Raw genomic sequence first — 22,378 nt, forward strand, 5'->3', positions numbered from 1 at the left:
AAAAGAAAAAAAAAAAGGAAAACATCGCTCCATGCTCCCTGGAGAGAACATGTTAAAAATTGGTGTCAGTAAGTGTTTATTAGCTTGAGTCGGTTGTGTGCGGCTGAGAATAAAGAAACCTAATCGGTGCAGGGACCTTGTAGATGGGTAACAATGATTTATCGCCTCATCGCGAAGCCGTGAATCCCTTGTAGCGATCCCTTGAACTAAACCATCCCTACCATGTCATTGTTCTACAATGAGTCTTCACAGGTGGTTTGGAATCCTTTGCATGCGGATGCTGAGTTTCCATCCTTGGTCTCTTGTCCCCAACAGGTCGTGAGCTCTATAAAATCCCACCTTTCAGTTAAAGATGTATTTAGACTGCATTTAGCATTGTTTGCATTTTCAGTATCCAGATTCATAAAAATTAAAACCATCTTCAATTTTTTTGAAACTATAAAAATTAAAATTTATTTGGTAGATCACTTGGGTTGCATTTTGAGGTGGCAGCGGTAGAGATGATGGTAGGCTGGTGGTGATAGTGATCAGCAATTATGGCAGGCGATGGTCCGAGCATGGCAGCAGATGATGGGTGAGGGGTAATATGGTGTTGATGGTGGATGCGAACAGAGACATCATTGTTGGGCGTGGATAATTTTACTTTCCTGCAACTTTCAAAATACGTTCTTTAGATTTTACAGTTTCTAGAAATTCAAAAATTTAGAAAAGTAAAGATAGTAAATACTGTCTCTATTCAATTTTTATAATTTTTAAAATATTTAATATTGAAACCTAGAAGCAATGCCAGAGAGCACTTTAACTGGTTAAACTTTGCTCAACAAGCAATTTACCAAAAAAAGAAAACGGGAAAAGAAGAAGGCACCATCTGGCGAGCATCCCCATCAAAGCCAGTCTGCCACACCGGCTCCAGCACAAATCCATGAGCCGTAGCGGGGTTTCCATTGGTACCGAAAGCAAGTTCAAGGGTAATATCGGGAGAATATTTCTTCCTTTCCACTACGAAAGGTACCTTTTCATCCTCCTTTGACCCTCTGAAGCACCCAGCCCACCTCCCTCCCCTCCCCCTCTCTCCCTCCCCACCTCCCCTCCCCTCCCCTCCCTTCACGAATTAAAAAAATTAGGGTTTGTATTCCTTCCCAGTTTGGGCCCTCGATTTCTTGCTCTTCGTTTCCTTCGCCCTCCATTCGACTGCGGGGCTCCCTCGCTTCCTGGTTGCTTTTTTCTACGGACACCTCCGCAGTCTCTCTCTCTTTCCCCCTCTTTCTTTCCTTTCTTTCTATTTTTGGTGGTTTCTCTCTTCGCATGCAGATACCTCGATTCTGGGGACATCGGCGGCGTTCTTTTCTTAGGAAATGAGCAAAAAATCCCCGCTTTTCTTGACTGCAGTGTCGAATACTTGGGGCCTCTGGCGATGCCTTTGTAGTGAGGTATTTGGTTTCGGTTCGTGCACTACACTTGAAAAAAAAAAAAAAAAATTCAATCTTTTCGCCTTTAGTTTTGCATAATTATCACTATATTTTTGTGTTGCTAGGGTTTCGATGATATTTTTGCTTCCTTATCTTTGCTTTCTAATTTTAGTTGCTTATCTATCATTCTATTTTCTACTCTTAGGGTTGAAGATTTTGACATTTTGTCGCCCAATTTGCTGGAGAAATTAAGCTCCTATTTAATGTGGTGTTCAAATACTTACTGTTGACAGAGGCCATTTTGGGGCAAGAGGTGGGCTCTAAAGTGGGGCAACAGCACTCCTTTGGTGTCTGTAAGTCGTAGCTAAAACGGGGTCTCTTTGTTGCGTGGCCGCAAGGCCACACGGATCTAGTACGGTGAGTAGGGAGTGGTCTGTGGGCCGGAATGAGCCCTTCTGGCGGACAAACTCGAGCTTCTCGCCGCCCCTGTCTAGGAGATGGGACTATTGGTTTCACTCCGAAGGATTGTCATATGGGTCTCAAGGAGGTAGTGGAGCTGCTGTGTATTATGGGTCATCTCTCTCTTCAAACAGTAAAGGAAGCCGGAGCTGGGAGAGGGGTGAGACTCTTCCTGATCACCACTATTCTACTTCTGATGGTGCCATTTCATATTTAAGCAGCCCTTCTGATAGCTTTCAAAACCAGCAGTTGACACCCCCACATCTGCAAGGGGTCAATATTGAAGAATATATTAGAGGTATTGTGAAATTATGCCCTCATTACTGAGTAGCTATTTTTGGAGTACATTTTGCGAAAAGGTTTCCACTTTTACCAGAAATTGTTTTCATCTCTTTTTTTGTTTGTTTGTTTGTTTGTTTATATATTTTTCCTTGGGGTTTAACGAGGCCATAATGTTGTAAGCCTGCTTTACTATTGGGTGACATTTTATGCTAATGGGTGATTGCAGTCGGGTTCGAGTTTGAATTTTAATGTTTGTTTAGCAAACCAAATAGTGGAAACGATTATTTTCCCAGGCTTAAGTTTCAAGAAATGAGCATAGATTGACCCTCTTGATAGCCATAATCTTTTCATGTTTATATGATTGGAAACTGCATAACCATTAAGGTAGGTTTTCCTTCTTCCATAGTGTCCCTTTCTTGCCTGCATTCTGACGATCAGCAATTCAATTATCATTTCACATGGGATTGATGAAAGGATGGGACTTGTTTGCAGAAGGTCTCACTTCGATGGATCATTTTTTGATCCATAAGGCCTCATAATATGTAGATGTGGCTATAGGTCTGGGTTAAGGTTAACCAATCAACATAAATTGTTTAAACTATGAACTGGTGCTTATTTCTGTTTTTGATTTATTTGTAGTAGTGTTGTAAGAAACAACCATTGGTGTTTAAAATGCCTATCTTATGCTTCTAGCCATCCTTTATGAAGTGTTGAGTGATTAAACACCTTTTTGAAGTGAAATTTTACCCTTAGTTTTTCCTAAAGTTTTTTAAAATGTTTAGAAAGCATTTTTACATGAGTGATTTATTAAGAATAGGACTCTATATTAGTTAGAATCTTGAGTTACATGCTAGTAGCTTTCGTCATGCAAATCAACTTAAAGATGAGCTGCAAGGAATAAAAAGGAAAATTATGTTCATTAGGATCACTAATAAGATGAAAACAATGGATACAAGAGGAAAAACATCATGCCATAAAAGAAAGAGGGAATTGACTCTTTAACCTAGTCTTCTATAACCCATTTAAGCTGGATGTTGACCCATTTAATTCATCTCCTTTTGATTAATATGGGTTGGGTTGACGAAACAGGAGTTTCTGAAAAATGCTTCTACTGTTGAATTGGATGATTCAGTCATTTGAACTGGTTGAATGATTCTTATTCATTGGTTTAGATGGATTGTTTATTATTTGCTGGAAAAGGGTAAAAAGAAACTTTAGGTTAAAAGAAAAATGTTTCATCTTATAAGCCCAACCCTTTTTTCTGAATCCCATGCTATGACACTTGGAGGTCTCTTCAGCTTCAGCTGTCTGACTGTCTCCAACAATAAGGATTGAAGGTGGTTGGATGGTGCTTTCCTCTTTGACTTGGACAAAGTTATGGGGCTAGGGAGGTTGATGTAGTTGGCTGAAGGAGGTGGGGTTAAGCCATCAGGAGTGGAGATGGGTTGAGGTGACAGTTGTTGTGAGGGATTGAAGTGGTGGGCCAGTGAGTAGTGGAGGTAGGTGGTGGGTCTATAGAGGGGCTGAGATGCAGCCAAAGGGTGTTGAGGTGAGATGGCGGGTTGAAGGGTCATTGAGGTGGCAATTCCAAAGTGCGGAAGGGGCAACAGGGTGGATTGGAGATTAGGCATAGGATTTAGAGATTTATCATCAGATTATGGGAGGTCTCTAATAATTAAAAGAGGAAGAGATGCATATATAGTGAGGAAGCCTGGGTGATGTTGATTCATGGTTTGATCAATGATTGAGCCTCGAAACAGTTTGTTCCAGGTCTGTGGTTAAAATCACTGCTTTAACCATTTGGATTGCCCATTTAGCTATTTAAACACCATTTACTGTTTAAGATGGTTAAATGTCAATAGGTGGCCTCACCATCTTGACCATGTTGGCCGTTAGCATAAGTGTATATGGATGCGGGCTTCACAGAAGGATGTTATTTCTTGAAGGCTAACATTTGATTAGTTAGGATATTGTATCAAAGGAAGAGAGTCATCTAGCAATTGCAGGGATAACTGCCCATTCAATGGAAGTAGTTCACAAGGCATCTATTTCTTTCACATTGCTTGCAGTAATAAATTGAACATTGAAGGTCCAATATGTTATTAGAATCGTATGTGTAGATGCACCATCACATTTGATGGCTATTGGGATGACCCATTCGTTTGTTCCCATTTGCTTTGGAGATACATGCCAAAAAGGTTTGGTTAAAAATGCATGCCACTGTGAATCTGATGTCCAATGTATGATATGCATGGCTAGTGGAAGCACATTTTTCCCCTGGACATGGCCTCAAGAGAAAACCCAATTATGAGTCAATATACCAATTTTTGCATGTAACGGTATATTTGTTTAATGGTTGTGATGTGTCATATAAAAAAGGATATAGAGCCACATTTTTTGTAGCAATGTGGGTACCAATACTTGGCCCTCATAGTTGACTAAATGACACCCTGCATCTTTTGTTACAATGAAATCATTTGGAAGACTTAGGAACCCGTAAAAGATATTGATTAATCTGATTGCTAATATTAGTGGTAATTTAGGACTTTAAGCCCAAAATTGAGAAAAAGGATAGAAGGAAAGTAAAGTGAGGATTTCTGAGTCTTATTTTGTTCCCTAACTCTTATACGAAGTGGCCAATGGATAATAATTGTTCTAGAATTATGCGTTTAAGATATTAATTTAGCTCAAGAAGGGAACATTTGGTTGCATATAGGTGCATCATTTCACAATCAACATCGAACTTTCAAATTAAATAACTTTTATAACTCGTTAACTAAAACAACTTAAGACCATGATTCAATGAGAGTTAATAACATCAGCTTATCAATAAAATAACATGGTACTTGAGTCATTCTTATGACTATTTTATATTATTCATCAATATAAAAGGACATGTCTACCGAATATACAGACATGCCTAACATGTCTTCAACCCTTGGAATAAACTAGTACTTGGAGATCATATTGATGATTCTATTGTTTAGTATCAATTCTAATCTCTAGTTAAGATTTTCTTTGTCGCTTCATGATGGCCAGCTTGTATCTAGTTGAGGTGGTGTTGGCATGGGGAACTTATGTATGTCAGGCTACCTTGTTTATTAAAGAGTATTGAATTATATTGCATCGTATTGAACTGTGCCTGTTTAATACAATTTAGCTCGGCTTCATACCAGTCTAAAAGATTCAAAGAACTTGATTTTTTGTTTACATTAGTTTATTGTTTTAGGCTGCATTTGGAAGTGCAATAAGATGGAGTAAAAAAGTCAGTTATTGAGTTACAGCCAAACACTCATTGGAGCACCTGGGTTGACCACTTCTCAGAATGGTAAAATGGGTATTTTCAAAAAGTTGGTACACTACTTTTTGTCTTCTAAACCTATTTGCCACTTAACTTAGGAATAAACTACTCCACCATGTTGGGTGGAGTAATTTATTGTTGAGTCAAGACGAGTAGGAGTAAGTTAACCCATTTACACTGGGTTAACCTATTCTGCTTTCAAATGCATGATGGGAATTTTTTGTTGGCTATGAACAGCCTATGTCTCATTAGCTGGAGAATTAAAAAGAAGCAAACGTTATTTACATGAATATCATTTAAGTAAATGTTCCATTCACATAAAATATGACATGTGAACAAGCCACTTGAGTTCAATAGAATAGAATTTAAACTCCATCACAATAAAGTCAATGTTCCAGCTCAGAAACAGGTTCTAGATTTTTGGGGTTTGGCAAAATACTCAAAATAGTGTATGCTTCAATGCTTTTCTCAAATTCTTCAAAGCTCATAAACTTTATCATTCAAGCATTGTCAAGAACTGCAGATTCGATATGAAAAGACACATTTTTTCCACAAAAAAATATCACCTCATATGATTCACAATTAGCAAACGGTGTTTGAATACATACACACACCTTATTCTTTTCAATTCTTAGTCTCCTAGAAAAATGCTTATATAATTTTATGAACTATTAGTGTCTAGTTTTGTCAGGGATTATCGTTGACACATCATCGTAAAGGACTTGTACGCACCCAAACAAGCATTGCATGTTTTTATATATGTGCCAAATTTTATGAAAGTCACATGTGAGCCCACCTAATCATTAAGCATGTTATATCTATTGATCAACCAATCATATATTTGTCTTTGAGTGCTAATGAAAGATCTCTTCTAGCAATATCTTGGTAGGACTATAACATTGTGTGCTAACTTGTGTTACTTGGGCAACTTGATTTTCATGATTGTTAAGGTGCTGAATCTTAAAGACACTTTGGACATAACATGAAATGGCATAGAACCAAGCATCAGTTGTGCCAAGCGAGGTCTAAACCTAGCATCAAGTTGACACTTGTTGATTTGAGTCTAGCTTTTGCTCAATCTGGGGTCTGATATCCGAAATGCAAGCTTGGACAAAAACCAAATTTTGCAAGGAGCCAAACTAGATCTAATATAGCCATCATAACCAGATTAGGCCTGATCAATGCCTAGGTGGAGAGAAAGAGGGAGTGAAGGATGGGGATAGGGTGCTCATCTTCTAGCCTCTTGTGGGGGCTGGAGAAGCAGAGTAGCATAAAGATTGTATGGTCTTGGCCAATCTGATAAAGGTTTCGATAAAGGTAGAGAGTGGGGCCTAGGAATGGTGTTAGCCACTGGGTACCTACTGAGGTAAGGGACTGGAGAGAGAGAGAGAGAGAGAGAGAGAGAGAGAGGGGTGGGGTTGAGAGAGGGCATCTCAACACACTAGGTTCTTACCATTGTAGGGTCTGGAGAGAGTCAGATGTACATGGCCTTACTCTCATGTGCGGAGAGGCTATTTTTATATTTCGAGTCTGTAACATCTATGCCACAACGGAGCAACCTTACTATTGCCCCAAGGCTTATCCCTTGAGGATGGTAGAGAATAGAGTATGAAAACTTCTCCTCTGTATTGTGAGGATGAGGCTAACCAGGATTAGACAAGATGCTGGTTATTGTTGACGGAGCAGAAGCAATGCTAGGTGGAGAGAGGAAAGGAGGGTTGCTGAATAGCTCTAGGGTTGCCACTAGTCTATTCCTTTTTCTCTTTAGGGCTTATAGTTTTGAATTAAGTATGATATATTATATATTTCGAAGTTTTCAGACAAGCTTGAACTGTGACTTATCAAACATTGGCTTGACCCATGTTCTAGTTGGGTGTTGAAAATTGAAACTGGCCTAGCCCCGTCAGCTCTGGAAGGACTACCCAATCTAGCCAAATACCATTTGGTGTGGGTTGGGCCTGAAATGTGTTGGAAGAGTTCCGATCAGTCAGTGGAATTCTTGACATTTGGCACAATTTGTGGAGTGGTAGTCCATTGATTTACGTAGTAGATTTAATTTGGAAAAGCCCTGCCTTTTTTTTTTTTAATCTGTCATTGGATAAATGATACGGTATAATAAGATAAACCAGGTACTATATTCATTTTGTTCAAATTGTATTAATGATTGGGATGTCTTTCCACAATCAAGGCATTAAATGCTCATGAATATAAGCATTTTGTGTAAAAGAATTATGCCCAGGCCTGTGTCGTTGGAAGAGCATGTGCTATAGACTTTTTTCAGTATTGTAGACATAGAAGAGTCAATGACATTCTTTCTGGTCGGCTGGTCGATACCATAGGACCCTAGAACTGGTCCATGTCAAATTTCTTGGTTCTTGGCAATTCAAATTTGTTCCAAAATACTCTGTTGATAAATGAAGGTCGGAGCCCAGTTATGTATCCTCAAAGCATCTGTTTCCATTCAAAACAAATATATTTCTGGCCTGGGGAATAGAGAAGATTGATCAAGGAATGTCAAGAAGGACGGTAATGCCTGCAGATATGTATCTTTTCCTTAAAAAATGGAAAGTGACATAGTTATTGACTATTTGTGGAATGCAATTTGAGAACCTTTTAGATGGTTTGTGGTGACATTAGCTTTTAGTGTATATTTAATTGACCCATTATCCCTCTTTTACAATGATATCACCTTGTGGACACCTTTCATGAATATCTGTTGGTAAAAAGTTATTTGGTCCACATCCCAAGTTTCAACAAAAATATGTTGTGAGACTTTATGTTTATAATTTTAAAGTGTACGAATTATCCCATAACTTGCTATGTTTTCTGTACATCTGAACATGCAAATTTGAATATTCCTGCATTTTACAGTTATGATATAATAGACCTGTTTCTCTTTATGTTGTATTGACTGGAAGTTGTTTTGCTATTCTACCAGAACCAGCACTCGAACATCTGGCATTCTCACGGCTTGTAGTGGTACCTGACTGCACTCTAGATGTTAGGAAAATTTCACCACCAGATGCCTCAATGTGTGACATTTGCTTTGCTTGTGCAGGGAACTTCAGGACTGCCATATAGTGCTGGTTCTACTTCCTCTCGTTCAGATGGCAGTGAATATGAGTCTTCATCTAGAAGTCATGCTTCTGCGCACCGCAACTTCTCAAGCTGCCGTTCTTTCATGTCAAAGCCCATTCACCCTCTCTCTTTCCCAGACAATACACTTAGTTGTGAAGAAGGTCATGATTCAGCTTCTACCACACACTCCAACAACAGTCATCATTCTGATCTTAGGTCCATACGGGCACTTCCAGAGCTTCAGTCTTCTGGTTTCTTCGAAAATGTGTGCAACCCTCAAAAAGAATCAGTGCAATGGAGTAGTGCTGGCAGCTTGGACTTTGCTGATGTTTCTGAACCAATGGAACCTGATACTTTGGGTCCTTCATGCAACAATACATATGAAGGTGCCAAATGTGGACTCTGTGAGAAGTTACTGTCACAGAGGTCACCATGGGGTTCCTGCCGTATTGTTCGTAGTGGAGATATGCCAATAGCTGGTGTTCTGTCATGTTGGCATGTCTATCATGCTGAATGCCTAGAGCGTGCCACCCCTAAGATGCAGAAACATGATCCACCTTGTCCGCTATGTGAGAAGTCAGAGGAGAACGCTTCAGAGCAGTGGGTACTCTGCAGGTTAAAAAATGGACTCCCAAGGTTAATGTCCCTTGGGGAGGAAGGACCTTCTTCAAGAGCTTGGAGCTGTGTGAAGGCAGGAGATTGTGTAGAAGGGGCTCTACATGCACCAAAACGGGGTAGCATGATGTTATTGAGCCGTAGCCGCCTCAAACGGAATCTGTCATTGAAGGGAAATTTGGGCAATGAGCGGGCTGAAAACTCAAAGAAGGGTGTGTTCTGTACGCCACAGATGCTTCATGGACATGGATTTGGGGATCAAGGTGCAGTTGGGTGCTCGACAATGGCATCTGGTCCAGCATTAAAAAGGTGATGAGGCCTCTCCAGGCAAGAACTCAAATGTGATTTTACTAGAGTCCCAATGTAATGTTGGTTCTGGTTGTTTTCCTACTGGCAGCTGGTAGTTGATGAAATGGTGTTGTACGAGGTAAATTATTGTTGTCATGGTGGATGGTGTCAATTAGGGAATCCATGCTTGCTTCCACACTGAATTTGTTGCTAATGCTGTGAAACTTGCAATCCATTTCTTGAGACTGTTCCCACGAGTATGTGGTCTGCTTACAAGGATTTATACATGCATTTATGTCTTTTAATTTCAGAATATTGCTACTTGAGTGTTTTTATGTTTTTATTTGTTTTATTTTATTTTATTTTATATTTTTTTTCATTCCTTTAGTTGTCATTTGGTTGTTTATATTGAATATTGGATCAAAGCTTAATGCATTGCTAACATGAATTACCGAGATGATCTGGCCGCTATGCTTGCTTAACTTTCAGCAGTGGTGGTCTTTTATAGGGCACCTGTATGTTTTGTAATTCACTAGAAAGTGACTCCCGTTGTTGCCTTATTATTTAAGATGGCAACGGAGGCTAGGAGGGGTTTATGCAGGCTTCACAGCTGTTGCCTCTGTAATCAGGGCTCACATAATATGCTAGCTTTAAGAAATCGAAGCAATGCCATCTAAACCACCATCATATTAGCTTCACCTGGGTCCCTGTAGATCTATCTCGCTTCTGTGTTCTTCTCGAGTGACTGGGGCAACTGCATTTTCTGCATTCCACACATACCACATCTAAGACCTCAATATTTCTGCATTCAACTTTGAGCAACTGGGGCTATTCTGAATCCACAGTGATACCATACAATAAAACATGAATTCTAAGACTAGTTAATGTCAGGTGTAGATCGCTTGATGTTAAATTTCTACTCTCTTGTAAAGGGCTTCATGCATGCATACGTACATATATGTATGAAAAGGATAGCAAGGTTGTGTTTCAATGTCGAAAGGCGAGGTTTGCTTCAGCATTTTATGATCAGGCCATGTGATTTCCCATGTGAAGATGGGGCTCCACCTATCCAGACAAATCTATTTTCATGTGCCCTACCCGGTTACATTCCATCTGGAGCTGCCCCATAGCTCACAGGAAACAACACAGCACCATATATATGTCCATTACTTGGCTACCACTAGCAAAAAGTTTTCAAGGTATTTAGGTCTTTAAAATGCGATCTCATGCTACTGGAAGTTGGTCTCAGCTGCCTTATGCACTGCTTATTGTGGATCAATGCCTTAACCTCATTGTTGACACAAAAATAACACCATGCACATGACTGCGATGCTTTTGGAACCTGGCTGATTTCGATAGTTTGTTTTCATATGGACGTGGCCCCTGTTAAAATTTGTCGACAATGTAGTAATTGAGAGACTGTTTAGATGTCAACCAAAATCACTTTCAGTTGCCTAATTTTCTGTCATTGGACTGTGTTTCATTCCCTAAATAATATCTTATATACCTAGATATAATTAATTAGAAGGGGATATCCACTACTAACAGCTGCTTATCTTATGCCTTTATGGTGTGTTGATCTTAAATTGGCATTTCATGATCTGACATGCTAAGCTTCTATTATGTGGTTTGTCAGCTTAATTCTTGCATTTTCTGATGTTCTCATTGGGTATCAGTGACTGCTTTCCAGACTAACATGAAAATTGTCACATTTGACCATTATTAGTTTCAAAAGCAGTGTGTTGAGCAAAATGATAGTAATATCTTGTAAAGCATTTCATTTTTAGGTGATTGACAACAGACACGCCCTGTATTTCTTAGTTCTTTGAATGCTAGTAACTCTCCATTCTTTCGCTCATCATCTGTTGCACTTGTTGATCAATGCATGTGAGAAACAGAATAATATCGTGTGAATTCAGTCAATACCATGCACATGCAGCACCATATTCGATAGATGTGCGCAAGAAATTCTGAGCACATAGTTAATAAAATAACATGGGAGTCGAAGGTTAGGCCTCAGGTTTCATAAATTTTGACTAGAATTCCAATAAACTTTGGAGGAATGTTACAAATAAATCAACAATTTATTTGCATTTGATAGTTCATCAAACGGCAGCTCAGTTTTCAGTTTTGAAAAGGGGCAGGGAGGGAAGTAGCACATTTGGCCAAACTCTTCTTGCAGGTAGTTAACATGAGGAACCTAGGGTAGTAGGAGACACATTATTCCCTTTGTCTCCTCATCACATGGAACCAAAGGACATTTCTAGTGATACCTTGTGAAACTTTTGATGAGGCTGAATTCAAATGTAACCCAATTCAATTTCGGCTAACCAAATGGTTACTTAGAAGTTCAAATTCATAAGGTGGAATTTAGAAAGTTTATGCAAAGAAGGCCTGACAAATCTATTCAGAAGATGCACCTGTGTGTGTGGGTGTGTGTGTGTGTGTGGCGAATGCAGCACCAGTCACTGTCTAAAAACCAAACTTTTGTGAAAGATTGACCCCACTGTCGTCCCTTGAAGGAATCAAGTCTTGATTCTTCCTGTCGAGGTTGTGTGAAGAGACACCAATCAAAATTTAACCTAAACAACATTTATTAGTTTCGCTTAATGCTTCTTCACTAATCTAATCTCATATAATCCCATTACTTGTGAGAAATCATTCAAGTGCATCCTTTAAAACACCAAGCTTTAGTTGATTAAACTCCACTAATCATGCCACTAGAAGGCAGAATGCCTCTAGGTGAAGTCCTTTTCAAGCATGAAGCAAGATGCCTCATAGCACTGAAGGACAAAATTTTGCTGGGCTCCAGGGGGCTGTTGTGGTGTTTCTTAATTTAAAACAATGTTGCAGCAAGCTTACACATTCATATAGACCTTTGTTTTTCACATCTGGGTTTCTGACCTTTTCTTATTTCGCAGTTGTTGAATGGTATTTGACCTTCAATTGCCTCATGAGCATAATAAGATTCCTCAGCCACACCCACAGTGGACTTAACCATGCAAAGTCAGGCAATGATGACGGTCTTAAACGGATACAAATGTTATATAGGAACGTACATTTCTTTTGAAAAAAAACTTCCCGTATAATTGGAACAAAACCGTAGAGAAGCTCTAGTTGCTAAATTCTCCTATTGTGAGCTGCATGTCCTTAACCAGGATTTAGAACTTAACATGTCCTTAAGACTTGCGATGAATGATAATGAGCCACAATGTCCATGTAGATAGGCTAGAGAATGACAAATTGCAGCTTGTTTTGTTTAAGATAAAAAGGATACTCATGAATCTTCCTTTTTGACCAAATCCATTTAAAGAGGAATGATCAAACGAAAGGAAAAGTTTACATAATGCTTGAGGAGTTGAAATGGGACTAATCTAGGACTGGGCCCAGAGCACTGAGAGGACAGACACAAAAGCTATGCTTGGTTATAGCTGTCCACTAATGGGATATTATTTCTCAAATTGACCTTTCAGACAAGAAATAGGAATATAAAATCCTCACAACAGTAAAAGGAGATTGAGGAAGGGACCCAAAAATCTGCTTCACAAATCAAGCTGAGATCATCTGAACACTAAGTAACTGCCCACAATAAATCATTAAGCAAAAAGGATAACAAATAAGAAATGGTAAAAGAAAAAAAAGGGAAGTGGTTAGGAGCAGGCATCAACAGGCTTAAGTATCAAGTTGGTTGTTGACAGTTGAAGAATTATCTATTAATTCTGTAAGGCATAAAGTTGTATTAATTCATATCAGATACTAAATAGATATGACTTTTGAATGATCAAATGTTTCACCATGCCCCCAAAATCTTCCAGCTTTTGGCTGACCAATTGCATGACCATAATCCCATTTAAGGCAGAAAGAGAAAAGTTGTTAAAAGGAATCCTTTCATCCATTGAGCATCTGGTACTGATGGCCTAAGCCTGTGGAAAATTGTAATATACTACATTGTGGTTTTCCATCCTATCAGAAATAATTAAACTATTGATGCTCCTACAGATTTGGGAATTGATCAATCTAGCAGCATGTGATTCTTGGAATGCCACGTCAATAAGAATGCTTACTGCAAACAAAATTCACCTTCTTAATCTTAGATCGTGATCTATCTAAAGCATCATTTCATTCTTATGTTTATAGGCAGTATTCCAGTGTGATGAGAGGCAATGTGAACTGCCGTCTAGTTTTTTGGATTTTCTAGTATATAATACTCTGGAAAAAATGTTACCCATGTTATTTTTGATAAGCGAACAATGAAATCTCTTCGAATCACTTCGATGATGTAAAATGCAGATCCATGATGTGATCTGAAGATGATTGTTTACTTCTTGAATGTCTTTATTATGCTATTCTGGTCATCAGCAGTCACTCTTTATGAAAGCACAACAATAAAAACTTTAAACACAAATATCTGTATTATATAAATTTGCTATGAGATACAGGGTATCATGAAAAGATATCAGGTGACCAAGAAGAACTACAGAGTGAAATAAGTTGCAAATGAATAATTGGTCCTACCTTTTTTAGGTTGAATTTTTAATTTACAAAAACTTATTGCCTAAATGAATCATTGTGTTCATTATTATATGCCGTCTACCTCCACCTTTTTGGTAGATACACCTAAAAGATCTACTGGTCTTTTTCTTCCATCACATTAAACACAACAATTTAGCTGAAGCAAGACAATCAACAATAAGATACTGGTAGCTTGCAGCACAGCAGTTGGAAAAGATCTGGTTATGGGGAGAGGAGTAATCACACATGGGCCTTGTTTATTTAATTTCAAATGCAATCCAGCTACCACTCCACAGGACAAGACTTTAGCTCCTCTCCACTGTATCCACATTGAACTAAATGACTTTATTTCAATTAATTGGGTCCAGTGGAACTAAAATGCTTCAATAAAGAAGTTCACTGTTTTCACAAGCGGAAGACTGCCTGCAAGCTAACCACCCATGTGGAGAGTGAGAGAGAAGCAGGTATGCAAGGAGAGATCCTGCATTCAGTGACAAGTTTCGAAGATGTGAAGAGGATAATACATTTTCAAAAAAGAAAAAAAAAAAAATGAGGCTCAAATGTTTCGGTTCATATGTTTCACACCACAAGTTATATAGCATGGTCGGGCCTTCATTGGATAGAGAACCTTCTGTCATAATGGGTAGACGCTGATGATGTAATGTCTTTATTTCTGCATTGATTGTGCACTTGGGATATTTAGGTAGCTATACAGGGCCAAGGAACTAAAATGATATCTTTTACTTAGCATTTTCGGATGAGATCTGGAGTTCTTACAAATGATATATTCAATCTATGGTCCATATAAATTAAGAAATACTGTAACACGGGTTTTGAGGATTGCCATAGACTAATTGTGTTATTTGTGATTGAATATTATTGAATTTGGATCCTTAGCTTGGCAAGAATGCCATGACTAAAACAAAAAAGGTATGTTAGAACCCACATGAGCGTATATTTAATCCCATATTAATTATACATTAGATAGATATCATGTACATATACAGGGCCAAGAAAGATGTGTTGGGTCGTTATAACGGGAGTGAAAGGTTGCCTATCAATTAATCTGAAAAGACAAACAAAGGATAATGATGACTATGGAAGAAGCTAAAGCAATAGTAGAATGAAGGGCTTGAATTTGGTTCACAGGATGCAGGGTCCATGCATGTGGCTTCCTTAGCTTCCCCCACCCAGTCCTACTGGGTTTTGATGGACTTTGAGTGGTTTTGTCTCTCAAGGATATCTCCAAAACCACACGGTTTCAATCACAAAACCACCTTTCTCACCATCAAGGCTGGTTTTTCTCTTACCATGCCACTTTAACTCTCCTGCTGGTCTATCAGAAGTCCCAAGTGTCACCTAGTTGGAACTTGGAAAAGTGGGGTGAAAACATACAACCTGCCCTTTCAAACATCTATTTAAGGACCCCCATCTCCCTTTATCTCACCAAAGAAATCAACACTTCTCTCTTTTTCCCCAGTGTTCTTGTCCTTCTCTTTATCTTCTCACACTCATCTTCCCAAGTAATCATTTTGCTCCTATCCTATGCTCATCATTCACCAATAGCTTTAGCCAAAATTTCTAAAAGATCCCTTCCTTTTGTGCAGGAGAATGGCTTTGGTTGGGTTTGTCCTGCTTGGTTTTCTCCCACTATTCCCTGCTGCACATGGCTATGGAGGGGGATGGTCCAGTGCCCATGCTACCTTTTATGGGGGGAGTGATGCTTCTGGGACGATGGGTATGCTTGCAATGTTATTGTAAGGCAGGGATGGCATTATAGTAAGAGAAATTCCATTGAGATACCATGCAATTGTAATGACCATTGTTATCTATTTCCTTGGTAGGTGGGGCTTGTGGCTATGGTAACTTGTATAGCCAAGGATATGGGACTAACACTGCGGCTTTGAGTACTGCACTCTTTAACAATGGACAAAGCTGCGGGGCTTGTTACGAGATAAGGTGTGCAAATGACCCTAAATGGTGCCTGCCAGGTTCCATTGTGGTCACTGCCACCAATTTCTGCCCACCCAACAATGCCCTGCCCAATGATGCTGGGGGCTGGTGCAACCCACCCCTTCAGCATTTTGATCTCTCTCAGCCTGCGTTCCAGCACATTGCTCAGTACAGGGCTGGTATTGTGCCCGTTGCTTATAGAAGGTGGACAAATTTGATTTTGTATTACATGCTTATTTTTTTCTAGGAGCTTTGCCGTGTCCTTGATTCTATAATATTGAGCATGGATCTTATACAGTGCACATGCAATGCTGTATATTACCGTGCAGTTGTGGGTGGCTGCCATTGAGAGATGGACGGTCATCAAGACAGTCGAAAAATGCATGCCATGTCATATGCAGTGTGTATTATTTGATAGCTGTCCATCTTCCGATGATATCTTTATAAAGATGCATAGCATTCTGTGTTATGGCTAAAGATGCATAGCATTCTGTGTTATATGAGTTGCACTTTAAAGGATCCTAGTTGTTCTATAATTGCAATTATGTATTTTTGTGTTGTTCATGGTCAACTAGGCTCGGTTCAGCTGTTGGTATCCTTCTCCGCAAGCTGGTACCTATCCTGGTGGCGTCGCCACTTATTTTTCTCAAAACCAAGTATTTGCTTGGTCCCTTCTCTCAGTGAGTTAGATGGTATCTTCCCAAGCCTTATCATATTATCCTGCTGCTGCTGCCAAACCTTCTTTTATTTGTCTATATAAAATTCTTCACGAGAGATCTGATGGACATAAAAAACAGCTTCTGCTCTCTCTCTCTCTCTGGGATTTGTTAAGCTTTCTTTTGCTCTAGTAATTACTCTTTGTTTTCCGCATGGTTAGCATCAACCCTACTTTAGTGTCTCACATATTTTAAGAGGAGATCTAAGCATATACTACCGTCACTCCTGGAGCTTGTCATATTTCCTTGGAAAACGAGTGGTCTTTGTGGTGGGTCAGCTTCATAATTATATCATTGGTTATTCACCCTTCCGTTTTGTCTATTGCCCCATAAAAACATGAGATACGGACTAACCAATTGTCACATATTATAAGAACATCGGTAACATCTTGCGGGCCAGCCCTGCTCCTTTTTCTTGTCCCTGGTTATGCCAAGTACCTTTCTACTTCTCTCACCCCACGTATGATGGCTCCTGTTTACCTTTGTCCAATTCCTATTATCCTTCGCCTTGGATGGGATGGAAAAAAAAAATAATTTTTTTAATTAAAAGTTTTTTATAAAAAAATAATAAAAAAATATATTTTTTTTAAATTTATATATTTTTTTTAAATCAAATAAAATTAGATAGAAAAAAATTGAGAACTAATAAATCTTTTATATTTTTTATCTTATTTTTTTATAATAAAAATTAAAAAATTAATATTATATTTCAATCCTAAAATTTATTTTAAACTTTTTATCTGAGTCTCCCATCCAATTCAACTCCCGTGGATAGAAAAAAATTGATAAAAAAAATTAAAAGATAATTTTTTTAATTTTTTTTAATTTATTAGATATTTTTAAAAGATATAATAATAAAAAAAGTTGTAATATTTTTTTCTTTCTTTTTTTTTCAATTAAAATTTTTTTTTTCTTCCTTTAAACTGTCAATTAAGAGAATATATATATATATATATATATATATATATATATATATATTTTTTTTTTTTTTTTTTTTTTTTTTTTTTTTTTTTTTCCCTCCCTTTACTAATATTTTTTTCCCTTTTCTTCCCCAAACTTCCAACCAAGGGGTAAGGCTACTGAGGTATTATTCTCTCTGCTGGCTTGGTTTTGGACTGCAGGGTCCCATGCAGGAGGCGAAGGGGCATCAGGTTCACCATCAATGGTCACACCTACTTCAACATGGTGCTCATCACCAATGTTGGAGGTTCTGGAGATGTGCATGCAGTGTTCATCAAAGGATCCAGGACTGGGTGGCAGCCAATGTCCAGGAACTGGGGCCAGAATTGGCAGATCAACACCTACCTCAATGGCCAGCCCCTCTCCTTCAAGGTCACCACCGGTGACGGACACACCATAGTCTCTTCCAATGTGGCTCCTGCTGGCTGGTCCTTCGGTCAAACCTTCAGTGGGGGGCAATTCCATTAAACTGCTTAGAACCCCATCTCTATCTATCTTCCAAACTCTTATAATAGGCAGTTTATTCGTGGTATATATTGACAGTTATATGTGTCATTAGGACTAGAAGAGTGAGGGGTGAATATTAGAAGGGCTTATTTTACTGTTTCTCTTCACAGCATCTGGTTGTGTGTTTATCTAGGCCTTCTTTCCACGGCCTTAAGATTGCTCTTGAATGAAAAGAAGAGGATGGTGTTCTGCTTCTATCTCTGGGCAAACATTGGCAGTGGTGGACTCTCAACCACCCACCAACTAGCTTATAGGGAGATATAAGTGCTCTGGCTTCCTTTTTCTGTATGTGTTCCTCTGTGTTCCTTAGCTGTGGTGAGCTTCTTACTTCAGAGTCTATGCACTCAGTTGGATTCTGAAAGGCTCTGTTATCTTAAGCCATTTACGTGGAAATTAAAATCTATGGTTACCAAGTAATGACAGGTAATCTTATAATTGGGTGCTAATACCAAGAATTTCCTTCTCATTTTGCCATATTGCAGTGATTTAAGTTGCTTAAAAGTGTGTTAATTATGTTAAACATGTTGTGTGAACACTTGCTACGTTTACTTTGGAGACCTGCAAGAAGTGTCAGAAGTACAGTAAACTTTAAAATTTAGCACTATAAGTATGAGAAAGAATTGTTTCAAATGATTCAAATATCCATGATGTAGATTAACTGGAGATTTGGCGATCAAAGCAGTAGAGTGTTGGGTGTAGAAGGTGCGTTTCTAGTTACAATGACCTGGGGCATGATAATGACTAATGATGAAAGAGACTGCACGAAGTCAACATTATGTTACATATGCTAATAATTATGTATTATTCTAGATGCCTTTTACTTTACAACTATCTTTATGATGTGCCATAAGGTTGACGCAAAAGGCTAAAGCTATAAAATTACCAAACTTTGGACGTGACAGGTTGAGAGTTGGACACTCATTATTGCCATTGGGATGGACCCTCTTCTCATCAAACAACATAACACTGAAGCAAATGAACTAACTAATACTCTTGTGGTTTGTTTATTTTCTTCTAAATTCTCCTACAGAATGTGCTTGGACGTGCGTCAATTACTTGCCTAAAACTGGGAGATCCATTCTGCAAGATTAACCTTAATTTGGATATCCTTAAAAATTTCGACAGTCCCTCAGGTAGATTGGAGCCAATTTGCTGTACTCGAACTTGGTGATTTGGGTTACAAGTCAGATGTTTTGGCCTCTAGCCTTTGCTCAACAAACTATCCAGCATTTTGGCTTGGTCCAAACTTTAAAATTCTGAAATTCAATTGGCTAAATCCAAGCTGATGTCATAGTGCATAACAGAAACAGATTGAAACTGTGGATTGATAACTGATGCAGTTTAGTTCTGTCCTGACCACCGTGGCCATCCGAACAATTGGTTTCCATCTGAGTAGACTCTGAACCATTTTGGACAGATGAAATCACACTTGTCATGTCAAGCAGTTCTTTCTTAAAAAATTTGATCACAATCAAGCTACATAAATAGTACTTTATGAGAAATTATAGACTAGTGCCGATGGTTCTTCTAGTTTAAATGGCTATAATCAGCAATCACCTCATTATATTTGTGCTAGTGACTCCGTGTTCTCTAGCATGGTGCATGATAGTCATACTACACGTAGGCATTGCTGTAAACTACAATTTTGATATATTAGAAGTTTTATATTTGAATAATCTGATGATGCAAACTAGCATATCTATTGCTCGCATTTGCGAACATACCAGGCTAGATAAGTTCTCCACTTCCTAGTAACAGTTTAGGGATTCTCAGGTTTTCAATATAGTGTAAATTGTGCCCACCACCAGTTGTAATGCTTTGTGATGCAGCTGAGCAAGATGGTAGGTGACGTGGTAGCTATGGATGCTTTATAGCAGCGGTGATGATGAACTTTGCTTTCCCTTCACTTTTTCAGATAAACAATTGGATATGTTGTTGAAAAGCCATGGAGAAAGCAATTTTTTCAGTGCAATACTTCTCTGCTTGCAAACAAAGCATGTATATTGAATGCATATGCTTATCTTATGGCTGAGTTAAGAGAATGAGAAATGCATGCCTTATGATGTTCTTTTATCTAAGCCAGATCAAAACCATACTCCTCCCCAACCAACCTCAAACGCTTCTGCAGTAGCTACAATGACTTAACAGAGAGTGATATGGTTGAGAGAGAGAGAGAAAGGCTATATTCACAACAAAAATGCAACTGTTTTATTGGAGGCCTGTTGGAATTTCCTAGCCTTGGCAAGCATTTTGAACAAATTATACCACAACATCAAATGTAACAGATTTTTTTCTTGCCGATCCTTGTGGCAGTAAATGTGATGTGTGTGCATGTTAATAGAGGTGATGATGCCCTTTCAAAAAATTTCTATGTTTTTAGGTTGACTTCTCAGGGATTTTGGAATTCAATCCAGAACATGTGTTACCGAGGGGATTCCTTGCTGCACTCCCACATTTTTGCCAACCTATTGATCTGCATTGAAAGATCAGGAGAGCTTTGACACATCTGACTCCAATTGAATCGGTTTGGTTCTATTTGTTGCTTATACCATATAACATCCACCAAAATATACATTCCTCTCAAATATAAAATTATTCCAGTCTCCTAAAGAGACCTTTAAGAACTAAATTGTAGTTATTACTCCAGGACCTTGTAATTTTTAAAATTTATGATTGACTTCTTGATGTTCCACACTAAAGATTTCATACCTTATTTTCACATCATGTTTTGTCAATTGTCATCTTTTGCACACCTATGGCCAGTCATATATTATGGAACATCATATCCTTTTTCATGAAATCAAACAGGATATTTCTACCTCTGCTCAAAGGACAAAGTTCCCTATGTAGAAGATTGCTTACCAGTGTAAATCTCAATCAGAGACCATTCCAAAATGTGTAGATATTGGAACTTTTCCTTCTTCCTGACAGATTTTACACCAATTAATACTCTCATTGTTTGATATCACACATCCTCCTTCTCAACACAAAAATGACTGGACCCTTTCCTCATATGATAGGGTTTGTATCTTTTGAAGAATTCAGCTTTCTTTATGCGAATCTACCATTGGATCACCTGCTGCACAGATCTCAAAAACTCCGTTCATTCATTCGCTTGCATAGAACACCAACCTCCTTTGGATATTTAACCACAAGATCAAAGATTCAAATGTTTCAAATGGCAATTATCATTTTTTTTAAAATATTTTTTGTTAAAAATTTAAAACCATATTCTAGTATAATACAACTTTGACGAAAATATATCCAAACATGTAAAACGGATGCTACCATGACCAAAAGACTGGATCATGATATGGGTGCTATTTGCTTGACTCAAGGAGAAGCCGGGACGGGCGGAGCCTGTGAAACGAGGAAAGGTTCTCCTGCCATCTGCACGGGAAACGGGTCCGGGAAACTATATATTTGCTAGGGCCCAAAAAGATAGCCGCTTGCGCCCGTTACAGCCTACCGAGAAATCAGGACCTCGCCTAGGGTCTTATTCGTCTTCCAGTAGGTCGTCCGGTTCTGTAGGATTCTTTGATTTCTTCTGAGTCTTCTCATATGATAAAATTTGGTACTGACTCCCCTGCAATTCCTGGAGCTCAGGAGTTTTTAATCTATCAAAATCAATGCGGTGGGAGCTTTGAATTTGACCACGCAATTTTCATAACAAATTGAAATGCGCAAAGGTATTTCAAATAGGTTGAATTTGATTGATGAGATAATAGCAAATTTCATCTCTTGTTCAATGCTTGCGATATGTTCGTCGAATTGATTTAGCTTCGTGATGCATGACACAATTGATCTTATATAAAGCTTGTTGCTTGAACTCGTCCCCTGTGTCATTGCCTGGTGCCTTATGTGTCTGATTCCTTTTTCTGTAAGGAAAGAGCTAAAGTTGAAACCTTTTCACGAATGTCATCTAATATTTATTTCTTGGTGGCTTCTTTCTGATAAACTATGCGTTGTGGTGCTTTACTGATCAAAACGTTGTTGTATTTGGCACTATATGTTACAGGAGAGAGGGATTCCCGACTGTTATCCATCTACAGCTTTCCAGTTAAAGAAATGCAGTACTGCTGATGCATTTTGCTTTTGTATTTAATCGCAGATGGTATCCTGTAGCTGTCAAATCCATTTTTGTTTAGTCCTAAATGAACCCTTCTCTGAAAAAATTCGTTAATATGCATTGTCCAAGGATGAGGGGGTGGGGGATATTTGATTTATCCTTCTTCCTTACGAAGTTTTAAGCTGTCCGAGTTGAAATAATTCTCAACGATGGTCATTCATAAGTAGCT

General features: G+C 38.5%; 2 protein-coding genes across 3 annotated transcripts; both read left to right on the plus strand.

The window, feature by feature from the left end:
* Nucleotides 1-1,059: 1,059 nt before the first annotated feature.
* LOC105048811 (uncharacterized) lies at nt 1,060-9,745 on the plus strand. 2 transcript variants are annotated; one of them, XM_010928261.4, is made up of 4 exons: nt 1,060-1,430; nt 1,615-2,166; nt 8,390-8,430; nt 8,510-9,745. In XM_010928261.4, exon 4 carries the CDS (start codon nt 8,633-8,635, stop codon nt 9,455-9,457), a length of 825 nt encoding a protein of 274 aa, XP_010926563.1. In that variant the 5' UTR covers nt 1,060-1,430; nt 1,615-2,166; nt 8,390-8,430; nt 8,510-8,632; the 3' UTR covers nt 9,458-9,745. The 2 variants fall into 2 exon arrangements, with proteins under 2 accessions (XP_010926563.1, XP_073117369.1); XM_073261268.1 differs by lacking the exon at nt 1,060-1,430 and adding an exon at nt 5,380-5,478 and having other exon boundaries at nt 2,029-2,166.
* A 5,590-nt stretch (nt 9,746-15,335) lies between these two features.
* On the plus strand, nt 15,336-18,514 carry LOC105048810 (expansin-A1-like). Its single transcript, XM_073261269.1, has 4 exons — nt 15,336-15,467; nt 15,552-15,682; nt 15,789-16,101; nt 17,735-18,514. The coding sequence occupies exons 2-4, from the start codon at nt 15,556-15,558 to the stop codon at nt 18,039-18,041; spliced, it is 747 nt and encodes a 248-aa protein (XP_073117370.1). The 5' UTR covers nt 15,336-15,467; nt 15,552-15,555; the 3' UTR covers nt 18,042-18,514.
* The last annotated feature ends 3,864 nt before the right edge of the window (nt 18,515-22,378 follow it).

Source organism: Elaeis guineensis, chromosome 7 (genome assembly GCF_000442705.2).
Source record: "Elaeis guineensis isolate ETL-2024a chromosome 7, EG11, whole genome shotgun sequence".
Lineage (NCBI taxonomy): Eukaryota > Viridiplantae > Streptophyta > Magnoliopsida > Arecales > Arecaceae > Elaeis > Elaeis guineensis.